General features: G+C 36.4%; 1 protein-coding gene across 3 annotated transcripts in view; it reads left to right on the forward strand.

Annotated features, from left to right (window-relative positions):
* Positions 1-13,070, forward strand: part of NOL4 (nucleolar protein 4) — a 468,364-nt gene that overhangs the window by 347,699 nt on the left and 107,595 nt on the right. For 2 of the 3 annotated variants that reach the window (XM_010849777.1, XM_010849778.1), the window contains one exon: positions 5,799-5,912. The exons of the other annotated variant lie outside the window; for it this stretch is intronic. In XM_010849777.1, coding sequence (XP_010848079.1) covers positions 5,799-5,912 — 114 coding nt within the window. The remainder of the gene's footprint in view (positions 1-5,798; positions 5,913-13,070) is intronic. 3 annotated transcript variants of the gene reach the window in all.

The raw sequence follows: 13,070 nt of genomic DNA on the forward strand, positions 1-13,070 counted from the left end.
TAAATGAACTCTATGATAATAGAGATAGTATTGATTTTGTTTATCTCCATATATGTGGACTTGGCACAGTACCTGAAATATAGAAAGTGCTCATGAAGTATATTTGTTCAGTAAGCTAGTAAAGATATCAGTGACTTTATGTGCCTTCCTTCATGGAATTCTAACTACTTCTCCCTGACACAGAGATTATTTTTCCTGTTCATAACTAGCTGATGAAGCTCAATTTTGCCATTCATAAAGATAAAAATAAAATAACGATACTTGGCAGAATGAATGAGGCTCACAGAGATTAAATAGCAAAGGTGATCAGGCAGATTGCAAGGAGGCAATTACACAGTAATAATCCAGGTCTGTCTGACATAGTTGCTAAACTTTCCTTTAGCCCATAGGTGAAGCCGCCTGTTCAGAAGAAGGGATACCTTGGCAGCTGCAACTTTTTACACTGTAACAGTTATGTGTTGAGGCATGAGTATACCATTTTGGGATGATAGGATGTGCATGTCATTCAAGCTGCAGAATTGTCAAATTATGTATTTTATAAAGTAACAAGCTTGGGAGATATCATCTTAATTTAGGATGTAACCTACCTACACTCTGACTACTGAATCACTTGCTTTAATTACTTTGAAAAAACTCATTCACTTAAAATCTTGGGTGGATGTCACAGTTGCTCTAATCCGGCTTGTCTAATACTTGATTAAGCTCTATTTAAACACTCGAATGGAGAGCATTGCCACAGTCTCCCATGAACATAAGCTTACATTCTTGATTTCTTTTTCTGTTTTTATAACTTCCAAAAAAAAAAAAATCCTACCACATCCTAAGGGTACAGCAGAAGTTCAGAGAATTCTAACATTGTTTCAGTTTTAAGACCAAAAAATGGTGTGGTAGGTTTTACATGCATAAATGAGGAAAGACACACTTACTTTGTGCTAACAGCAATCACATCCTAAGTCCCCAATTAAAATGTGACTTTTTACACTCCCAAAGCCCCACAGGACTGTTTAGCCATCTGTTTAATGAAACAGCCACTATGGATTTGGGCATAAATAATTATTACAGTAAGGACAGTGCTGAGGATAGATCAAGTCATCCCAGTTGAGCATGACAGTTAATTATGAAGAGATAATTAGTGTGGGCTAGTTAGGATCAGCTCATATCCAGGAAAAAATAGGTAACAAATCTCAATCTTGGTATAGATCATATAAAGTGGATGATTATACACCTTCTTGAATCATTTTTAAATTTTATAAGATATACACCAAATAGTAGATTTACTGAGCTATATTCAATCACAATAAGTATTATTTTCCATAAATTATCTACTGATAATATCTGTTCTTTGCATTTGATTTTTTGTTGAAATATTATTATTTCAAGTTATTACAATGGAAGGTTGTGTGTCCTACTGGTGTTAGAAGGAGTCTTCTGCATTTATCCCTGGTGGAACCCATGACTACAGCCCTTAATGTACTGCCAGGAAAACACTGAAGAGATGATTTTAGAATAAGCTCTCTGTGATTAAATGTAGCAAAGGAAAGGAGCATTCCCACGAAGATGGTTCTAAGAACTCATACTAAATAATAGTTTCAAATTTCTCTCAACACTGCTTTTATAAGGAACACAATTGATTAATTTCCTTCTCATTGTCTTGTTCTAAGTACTTTTGAGTTGTGAAATAGATATTAGCTACATTATGAAGGAAAAATCAGCAGAATTCTTTCATATTTAGTAAAGTATAGCTGGGTACAGCATAACTGAACTCTGTGTGTATTGATCAGCATTAGCATTCACTACTGGCTCATCGGTATTAAGAACCAAGGGGATGTTTGCCAGGATTGCCTTACAGGAAAAAAAGAACAAAAAAGAACTTCTCTGCCTGGCTCCTCATTCTCATTTTGAGCATGAAACTAAGCTTTATTATGTTTCCTGTATTATAGTAATTTCTTGGAACTTCTGTTTGCTCCACAATGAAAATCTTGTGAATTTAGATTGCTTCAGTTTACAATTTGTGACTGAATTAAGTTCCATTTTATCATGTTATTAATGAAGAAGGGTTTTAAAAAATTAATAGGAAAACATTTTACGAGGATTTTGACCACTCAAAGATAAGGACTTTAAGAAGGTCCTAATATATTCTTTGTTTCAGTGCAAAATTGAATTAGCTGTACAGGGATTCCTCTATAAGAATGTGTAGTATTTAAGAGCTCTAGTTTTCTTTAAACTCATTGAGACCTTAGTTTTAAAATGAGAATAAGTTTTACTAAGGAATATTATTCTAAACGTATCATCAGAATTACATATTAGTGTTTCCACATCATAGCTGTGTGATCTTGGGAAAATTATATAGGGATTTAATTTGGTTTTCTTTAAAAAGAGTGATATAAGTAATATATTTTTTTTCTCAAGTGTTGTTTGGAAGAAATCAGATAATGAACCTAAGATTCTTGTGTTAATGCCTCCACACCTAAGCACTCAATATGAGTTAGGTATTATTAATATTTATCTTAAAATTAATGAGAATGAACTGGATTGGTGTTCTCCTCGGAGACACATATTTTGTCTTTAGTTAGTATAGTTTAAACTCCTTGAAAAACACATATATATCTCTTAAACCATAATAGAGATTTTATTCATTCATTCTGCCCTTCTCCCATGAGCTTATTAGTTATAATTGTAAAGAAATGTCTAAATAGCTATCTTTGGTATGCTTATTTTTAGTTGAGCCAAGAGTTTATGTGTAAACATTTCTTCTAAAATATTTTTATTAATAATGAATTATGTAAAAGTACTAAGTATACAACAGAATTTAGGAGAGTGGAAGAGATGAGAACTGTGGTACATGAAACCTGGCTTCTATTTCCAGTTCAGAATTAGGCAGAAAAGTTTCTTCAGCGTTTAAAGAAACTTGCATTGAATGATCGCTATGGCCATTTACAGTTATCAGATTATGATTCTACAATAAACTCAGAACAACTCTAATTTCAAAATTATATTGTTTAACCTCTGGCCATGTCTTGTCACATATCTTTGCTTCTACCCATTGCTTCCTCTTAATAGGAAAGAGTACATGATTGCTTTATCTTGCAGTCAACTTTTTCCCCAAAATCTTGAAATGAATAGGTTACCCAGTGACCTTAAGAAATATCTCGTCCTACTCAGCCAGGACATTATTCTAGTTTCTGAGAAAACCAAATAAATGTATCCGGGAAAAACCCAACTCTATCATTTTCTCAACAAGGAAACTATATAAGTTATTACACACAATAACGTATACTCTTCTAGTAAAAGTCATTTCCCGTTTTATTTTTTTCCCCATTTTAAATATTAAAAAAAAAAAGAATTTGAGAGGAAATTCTACCAACTAATTTTACTTCAAAAGATGTTTTACCTTGTGTTCTCTCTTTTCTACAAACTTTTATATATTTAAGAGATATATGTATTTATTACTACAATTTAATCTGCTTGATGAAGCTTCATAGTATTATATGGGCTTCCCTGGTGGCTCAGACAGGAAAGAATCCACCTGCAATGCAGGAGACCTGGGTTTGATCCCGGTTGGGAACATCCCCTGGAGGAAGGCACGGCAACCCACTCCAGTATTCTTGCTTAGAGAATCTCCATGGATGAGGAGCCTGGCAGGCTATAGTCCATGGAGTCTCAAAGAGTCAGACACGACTGAGCAACTAAGCATAGCACGTAGTATTATATATTTCTAATTTTGAATAGAAATACCAGGTTAAAAGAATAAATGAAATGGATGAAGAACTTTCATAGAGACTGCTGATACTGTGCTTTGCTTTTGTTAATTCAGTGTCTAGAACCAAATGAAGTATCGAAAGATATAGTTTATAAAGGTATGCACTTTCACGTCTAGTATTTGAATAATGCCAGCTACAGTCAAATAAATGATTTTTTTTAAATAAGGGAATGTTCTTTTTCCCATTTTTCCTATGACCCCTTTGCCTCAAAACATAATTCAGTTGTATATCAACTGAATCAGTTCAGTTGTATATCAGGACAACATTGAATATCCAATTTCCATGAAGTTTAGAGTATAATTTCGAGCCACGCTATGGCCGTCTTTTAATGAAACACTGATTTTTGTAGCTGAATATATTTTCAGTTCTGAGCTAGACTGTCTTATCCATATTTAGCCAAGTGCAGAAAGAAATGAAGCAATATTCATTTCGAAATTACGTATATATCCTTTATGGCAGTTTAAAAATTTTAAATGTTTACCGCACTTGACCCTCTCTATTCCCAATATAGAGTCCTGGCTTTGTAATTTCCTTGTCAAAATATTTTTGCTTCTTTCTTCCTGCTACCTATGGGGCCTCTTTCTTTTCTTTCTGTTGGAAAAATCACATCCCTAGAATCCTAATGCTTTGCTATCAGAGTTGTCCAGCCAGTGTTTCCAATATCTTACAGGGTTAGCAAGTGGAGGCTGTACTGCATACCTTTCCTACCTTTTGCTGCAGAGGCCACTTTGCAGTTGGAAACCTGGGGGAGTTGGCTGAGGTAGCAGCAGAAATTTCTTCCTAGTTCAAGCAAGGTCAAAGCCTGGTCTCTTTCTACACTGAACAAATGCTGCTGAGAAGTATCCATTAAAGCACCGTGGGTCTGTATTTATCTGTTTTAGAATATTGTTTGAGATAGAAGTGCTATGGTTCAGTTTGCTAAAGCACATGAGACATGCCAGAGTTAGCAAAATGAATCAAGTCCAATAAAGGCATGTTCACGTTCATTTACAAAAATACTTAAAAGATCGTTATGAGTTTGGTGGCTTCTAGTAAATATGTGTGGTATCCACATGTAATTTGGATGGAGGCTTTGAAAACCTGAGATAGCATGCCATTACATATGCTAGTTTCCTAAAAGACTTTTTTTTTTTATAATTTCATATTTTGCTGTCTCACCTGATTTAATTTTATGCATTAATATCTTCTTATCTACCATTTGCTTGTCTTATTTTTTTAAAAAAATGTTCAGTATCTTTAAGTACTTCATCTTTCAGTTAGATAATTTTGCATGTAATTATGGGGAAAATGGAAAACTTTTCAGATTATCATGAATGATACGGAAAATCACGAACACTTTGTACCTAATTAGGAACTTAGGGGTTTAATGAATTTTAATGTGAGCTACATAGAAGATGGATTTCCAATATGTACCCATTACATTATTAACATATATTTTATAAATAAAACATGTAGGCACATACTCATCTCACATCTAGAACACTGAATTTTTGTTATAGAAAAATTGTTGTAGGTCTGAATTTTCATTTTGTTTTTAAGCTAAAGTAAGTTTTTTTTAAAGGATTTTATTTGTATCAATTGTGTCACAACTTAGCCTGTAAATAGCCATAATATTTCATGTTAAGATGGTTTGGCATGGTCAGAGTGTCTGTCAGTTTTTCCAACTGTTTCAGCCCCGTCTCTTGTTTTGTTTTTTGTGCATTGTCGTAGGTTATAAGAGAAATAAAGGACTTGTTTTCCTTACAAACCCAGTCAGGAATTTTGCCACTGCCTGTTCAAACTTAATGGCCCAGATTAAACACTTGTGACAAAGGAGCTATGGGAGTGAATGATGGATCTGTAGTATCTCTAATGTTAACCTCTAACTAGCTCTCATTATTCATCTTTGAAACTTCCATTTCCTTTTTCTATCAAAATCAGTTCAGTTGGAATAAATTGATACTCTTGCACGTCCTATGATATCTTCTGAGTGTAGTGTTGGTCTCTTAATGATACTGTTAATAATTTTTTCATGTTCTTTTCTCTCTTTTCTTTTAGTCTCGACCTATTCCTTCCCACCTTACTTCAGCAGTTGCTGAGAGTATCTTGGCCTCAGCCTGTGAGAGCGAGAGTAGAAATGCTGCCAAGAGGATGCGCCTGGACAGACAGCAGGTACTGAGGAGTCTTGTGGGCTGGCGACTCTCAGCTGTTGCAAATATGGTCAAGTTAATCTGATTCATGAGGAAGAGCAAAATCTCTGGAATGGATTTGAAGTCCACAGAGAGATTGCTTTTCTTTGTGTGATGTGAGGTGAAACTTGAAAATACGTCTCTGTGAGACCAGTGGAGATGCATGACAAAATTTTTCTCTGATGAAAAATGGACAGTTGTAAAATGAATGAGCTATAATTCTTTTTAGTATCCAATTTGAAATCTAGTGACTTATTTAAATAAGAGGCTCTAACTGATCACTTACAATAATTTCATAAATTTATCTGATCTTTTATGATAGTGACCTGATTGTGCTCTTTTTAAATGGAAGTGAACATCTCTTTAATTTCCTCTGGTCCACTGCCAAATTTCAATAGGTTATGCTGGGAATACAGAAAACACAATATAATCTTGAAGACTAGAAAGTCATAAAATGGGGTATAAAATAATTAAAAACTACATCCTGGGCTTACATTCTCATTAACAAATCATTTACTGTATAACCATTAAGTATCATCTATCTATATCTTTTTTCTAAGGCTATATATTCATGTAGGAGAGAGATGTATTTTTTGTGCATTGTTCATTGATGTTTTGCTCAGTTTTTCTCTTGGTTTATCTGCATCTGTCTGTCTCCCCTTCTCATGTCTGGAATGTCTTTCTTTCTCTGTTTCCCTTTTCTCCCCTAGCCCTCTTTCTTAATCATCAATAATAAAGACTAAATTATAATATATAAGTTTAAGTGCTATGTATAAAGTATTCTGTATTCTGACTTTTAAATTATTTTTACAACAAATGATCTGGGAGTTTCATATTTCTCATTGAGGCTGGGATAAGGAGACTGAATTGTCAGCCCAATTTTGTTTTGCCTGTGAGCCAATGAGTTTCAAAGAAAATAGAAAAAAAAATTTCCATTCCAGACTTAATATTTTAAAATGTTTTAGAATGATATTATTTTAATTGTATGTGTTTATACTTAATATGGCTTGTACCAGTACTTCTAAGCAATGCAAAAGATGAAGGCTTTAGTTAAATTTAAAATGGGGTATTAGCCTCATATGATAAAATATATATATATATATATATAAAAATGCTGATTTGGAATTTACTATTCATTCTTTGCCAAACACATTTATTCACATATACATATCCGCAGTAGAGATTTTGTCATGATTATATCTCTAAAATTTATCTTGCTTAAAATAAATTATAGCCCAATATACAATATCCAGTTTAGCATAGTGATTAAGATCGTACATTCTGGAGTTAAATACAACTGATTTTGATTCTCAGCTGTACTCTTATTCCCTGAGTGATCTTCATCAAATTATTCCTATTTTCTGTGTTTCAGTTTGCTCATATGTAAAATAACAGTAAAGTACTATTCTTAATAGGGGTGTGTGAGAACCCTGAATGTTAGATTTATGTTAGGTACTTAGCAATTTGCCTGGCATATGGCAAGCATCAAAAATTTCAGCCTAGGAAAGGTTATTTTAATTGATGTTCTAGCTTTTCTGTCATTGCATTGGTATCAATAAAACTATAAAGAAGCATTAATAGTATAATAGGAGTTTTCTGAAGTCAGCCTAAGTCTATTTGAGTAAAGATTATTCTAGAAATCAGAGTGGTATCATGCTGGGATTGAAAGGATTCTCCTCGTTGTCAGTGTGCACGTGCCTCACCAGTCTGCACTCTAGACTCTGCCTGAAAGGTGTGTGTGCGCGCACGTGTTCAGTCATGTCCGACTCTTCCTGACCTCATGGACAGTCTCCTATGCCCATGAACTCTTCCCAGGCAGAATACTGGAGTGGGTTTCCTCCTCCAGGGGATCTTCCTGATCCAGGGATGGAACCTATGTTTCTTGTGTCTCTTACATTGGCAGGCAGATTCTTTACCACTGGGTCACCTGGGAAGCCCTCCCTGAATCATGTATGGAGTATCAATCATATATGCAGGCATTATAAAAATTAGATGACTGATTCACATTATGTACTGCCTGTGATATCCTTTTACAATATCCCAAAAGCCTGATCATCCACCAATATTTGGCCAAATCACTTAACCCCTGTTGGCCTAATCTGTAAAATAAAGAGTACACATATAAAACTATTTCTCTTTACTATGAATTCTGTAGATTTCACTTGGCATGTAGCACTAAGGCTTCAATCAAATGGATTCTGTATTTTTATCAAAGCATAGAGATGTGGTGGAGGAGGCTCTCTTAATTGGATCTAAACACTCTTTGCCTAAGTAGAGACAACCAAAGTTCTTTTGGGTGTTGGCAATGACATCATACTTTTTTAGGCATGTTCTTAACCTAACTCACAATTCTTAGAATTTGCCAGTGACTCAGAAATTCTTCATTGTGCCCCTGGCTTTCTGTGGGTGTTTGAAAGTTCAAACATGAGACAATTAAAATCTAAATCCTGTTCATCCACACATATGACTACTTGTTGCCTCTGGTTAGCCATGCATAGAGCTGTAATTATGTGTGTCCTTCAGAGTTTATGAAACTTGATAAATTAATTGGCCTTTATAAAGCTCTTTGAGCTATGAACATGAAAGGTACTATGGATGTGTTAAATACTTTTTTCATATGTCCACCTTGCCCCAGGATCCAGTGTGTGTATGCAGGGGGAGCCTCAAGCCTGAAGCAAGCCAGTGGCAAGGGCAGGAGCCTGCTGCCTTGTCAGCAGTCAGATAGCACAGGGCTAAGGTCAGTCCCCAGTGTATTACAGAATATGGTCAGCATTTATTTTCTTTTAACATGAAAATCTGGTATTTCTATGTTACCTAGGAAATCCTTCCTCACCTTGGCAATTCAAAAAAATAGGCAGAGTCAGACTTCACCTGTCTAATTCAATGCCACAGCTCAAATTAAAAGATTGTCTTTTTTCTGTGTTATTTATATATTATTTGACTGTGTGTGTGTGCACTAAGTTGCTTCTGTCATGTCTGACTCATTGCAACCCTATGGACCATATCCCACCAGGCTCCTCTGTCCAGGAAATAACACTGGAGTGGGTTGCCATGCCCTCCTCCAGGGGATCTTCCTGACCCAGGGATCAAACCTGCATCTTTTACATCTCCTGCATTGGCAGGTGGGTTCTTTACCACTAGCGCCACCTGGGAAGCCCATTATTTCACTACCATTTCCTTAAAAACAAATCCATCTCAGTATTTTCAGTTACACTTCATCTCACCAGAGAGACAGAGGCATAAAGTGAGAGAGATTAGAACCAGCCACTTGTTGGTCATTTATCTCCCATCTGTGTGTACTTTACTCTTTTTGAAGGATGCTGCTGCTGCTAAGTCACTTCAGTCGTGTCTGACTCTGTGCGACCCCATAAATGGCAGCCCACCAGGTTCCTCTGTCCCTGGGATTCTCCAGGCAAGAACACTGGAGTGAGTTGCCATTTCCTTCTCCAATTCATGAAAGTGAAAAGTGAAAGTGAAGTCGCTCAGTCGTGTCCGACTGTTAGCGACCCCATGGACTGCAGCCTACCAGGCTCCTCCGTCCATGGGATTTTCCAGGCAAGAGTACTGGAGTGGGGTGCCTTTGCCTTCTCTGTTTGAAGGATGACATATATTTTATTCCTAGGCTTATTGAAATCTCAAGTTATTGTGTGAGGGTCCCCTTGTTTCTTATCCCTGTTTAGTTCTTTCAGTTAAACTGTAGTTTTATAGAAAGAATACAGAAAACCAATGGTCAAGGGCCTCCTTGGAAGATCCAGCCCTCATGAAGGGCAATGCAGCATGAGTATTGGGTGACAGTTTTCGTGGTGACTGGGACAGATAGGAAATCAATGGTAGACTGTGATGTGACACCTTTGACTCTATTGGAAAGAACACTCTAGGGGAAAAGGGAAAATGACACGTTAGCTGCTTGTGACATAAAAGGTGAGAGAGCAGGGGAAAAAATACTGAAAACTGATGTACTTCTGAGTCATGTATTACAAAACAGAAAGTCCTTGTTAGTAAACCAGCAGGAAACCATTGGCCGAAGACCTAAAAATATTTAGTAAGCCTGTAGTTCCTGCTGCTCTGTTCTCTATAGTGCTGGTGAATGTGACTTGTTACATCTTCATGATTTTTCCTTTGTTAGGGTACCAATGAGTGGGCATGTTATTAAAAGAAACGTAGGTAGTTGTAGCCCTCAAGGTAGAAGATTCGGCCACATAAGCGTGGTGGCAATGTTTCATTTTGTTGTGAATGTATTTGGGGAATATCTGAAACAACAGATTGAAGACAGTTTCTGAGACAGGCAGGTCTCCTTTCATGTTTCCTTCTGCATGTCCTTTTGATAACATTTACAAAATTCTACAAATGCATAATTGAAAGTCATATTTTTCAATAGACTTTTATGCTTTAATGTAGACATTGTGATAGTAACTGAGATAGAGCTTGAAACCTGTTTCTGTGGTTTCAAGCTTCCAGCCCACATTCTCCTATCCCTACTCTGTCATCCTCAGCTTTTAATCAACTTTTAGCATTTATCTTTATTATATACAGCATTTTGGAGAAAGAAAACTGTATCTTTGAGTGTTCCAACATGTTTCAGCATGCCCCTTTCATCCAAAGGAGAATATATACTATGTAAGACAAACAAAGTACCACCTACAGTATAATAGTTACTTGAATATATTATATTTCCTCTATAACACAATGCAATTTTAAATAATTGAGATAAAATATACTTCCTAAGACATCTAACTGTAGTAGGTCTTATTTTCCTCATTAGTAATAATATTAAGAACAACAGAAATAGGAGGAATATACATGGGTGCAGCACTGTTTAAGGAGAGTTTTAAGCCTGTTTTATGTAACTGTCATGACTTTTCATGAAGGGGAGACACTGGGGCTTAGTATTCTTAGGTCGGAGCTGCTCAGGATAGATCCCCACTTGAATCCAACCTTTGTGCTTTCTACAATTGTGCTAAAGGACCTCCCTGGAGGTCCAGTGGTTAGGATGTCACCTTCCAATGCAAGGGATGTGGGTTTGATCCCTGGTCAGTGAGCTAAGATCCCACATGCCTGGAGACCAAAAAACCAAAACATAAAACAGAAGCAGTTTTGTAACAGATTCAAGAAAGATTTTAAAAATGGTCCATATCCAAAAACCTTTTAAAAAATCATGTGTACAGTAGTAACATTTAAAAAAAAACTTTTCAGACTTGCAGGCTAATTTTTTGATAATTTAGGAAATAGAGAAATGTGTAGAGAAGAAATACAATTACTAGTAGTTCCACTCTTCAGTTTTAGAGTATGATTCTTTCTACTACTCTTTTTATGCAAAGCTCCCTGCTTTAAAAAGCAAAATAGTATCACACTGTATCCTTCCACTTAGTTTAATGTTATGAATATTTACTGTATCGCTATGATTGCAACCATGAAATTAAAAGATGCTTGCTCCTCGAAAGAAAAGCTTTGACAAACCTAGACAGCATATTAAAAAGCAGAAACGTTACTTTGCCAACAGAGGTCCATCTAGTCAAACTTATGGTTTTTCCAGTAGTCATGTATGGATGTGAGAGTTGGACCATAAAGAAGGATGAGCGCCAAAGAATCGATGCTTTTGAACTGTGGTGTTGGAGAAATCTCTTGAGAGTCCCTTGGACTGCAAGGAGATCAAACCAATCAATCCTAAAGGAAATCAATCCTAAATATTCATTGGAATTACTGATGCTGAAGCTGAAGCTAGAATCCTTTGGCCATCTGATGTGAAGAGCTGACTCGTTAGAAAAGACCCTGATGCTGGGAAAGTTTTAAGGCAGGAGGAGAAGGGGATAACAGAGTATGAGATGCCTGGATGGCATCACTGACTCAATGGACATGAGTTTGAGCAAGTTCTGTGGGAGATGGTGAAGGACAGGGAAGCCTGGTGTGCTGCAGTCCATGGGGTCGCAAAGAGTCAGACATGACTGAGTGACTGAACAACAAATGTAAATTTATGGATTACTTTTTAAAGCCACTTAATACTCCATCATGTAGTGTTTCCTGAATTATTAAGTATTGATTTTATTATTTCTACCATAATTTTCCTGTGAAAAGGATGTCTTGCCAATTATTTCTTCAGGATAAATTATGAGAATCGGATCAAAAGCTAGCAAGGTTTTTAAAACTCTTCATAAACATACAGTCCATGCATGCCCTTAATTTCTCCCTTATTCTTATAAAAAATAAGTATTTTTGCTTGTTTTATAACCATACGCCTATTAAAGGCTTGTTTTAACTTCTAACAATCTAGGAATCTTTGATTCTTTTCTAACTCATTTGCCTGTGCCCAGTCTTGGCTGTGGCATGAGGGACCTTTGATCTTCAGTGCTACATGCAGGATCTTTACAAGCATCGATCTTTTCCACATGTGGCATGTGGAATTTAGTTTGCTGATCAGGGATTGAACCCAGGCCCCCTGCATTGAGAGCATGGGGTCTTATCCACTGGACCCCCAGGAAAGTCCCTGGGAATCTTTGATTCTTAATCAATGATTCCTAAACCTTTCAAACATAGCATGTCATTTTTACAATTAACGCCTTGACATGCCCCCCACTTTTAGATCCTGAAATGTAATTTATAGTTAATATAAACTACCTGATGTGAAGAACTGACTCATTTGAAAAAACCCTGATGCTGGGAAAGATTGAGGGCAGGAGGAGAAGGGGACAACAAAAGATGAGATGGTTGGATGGCATCACCAACTCAATGGACATGAATTTGGGTAAACTCTAAGAGTTGGTGATGGACAGGGAGGCCTGGCATGCTGCAGTCCATGGGGTCACAAAGAGTCGGACACGACTGAGTGACTGAACTGAACTGAAACTGTCTATGCTCACAATTTAAATATATGTTCATAACATCTTGATCTTAATGTGTAAATGTGTTATTTATTTAACTAGTTATACAAAATCTAACAGGCTTCACAGGTAGCACTAGTGGTAAAGAACCTGCCTGACAATGAAGGAGATGTAAAAAATGTGGGTTCGATCCCTGGGTCAGGAAGATCCTGGAGGAGGGCACGGCAATCCATTCCAGTATTCTTGCCTGGAGAATCCCATGGTCTAAGGAGCGTGGCAGGCCATAGTCCATAGGGTCGCAAAGAGTCAAACAGGACTAAAGCAAC

Source organism: Bison bison, unplaced genomic scaffold (assembly GCF_000754665.1).
Source record: "Bison bison bison isolate TAMUID 2011002044 unplaced genomic scaffold, Bison_UMD1.0 scf7180017864286, whole genome shotgun sequence".
In the NCBI taxonomy this organism is placed as follows: Eukaryota; Metazoa; Chordata; class Mammalia; order Artiodactyla; family Bovidae; genus Bison; species Bison bison.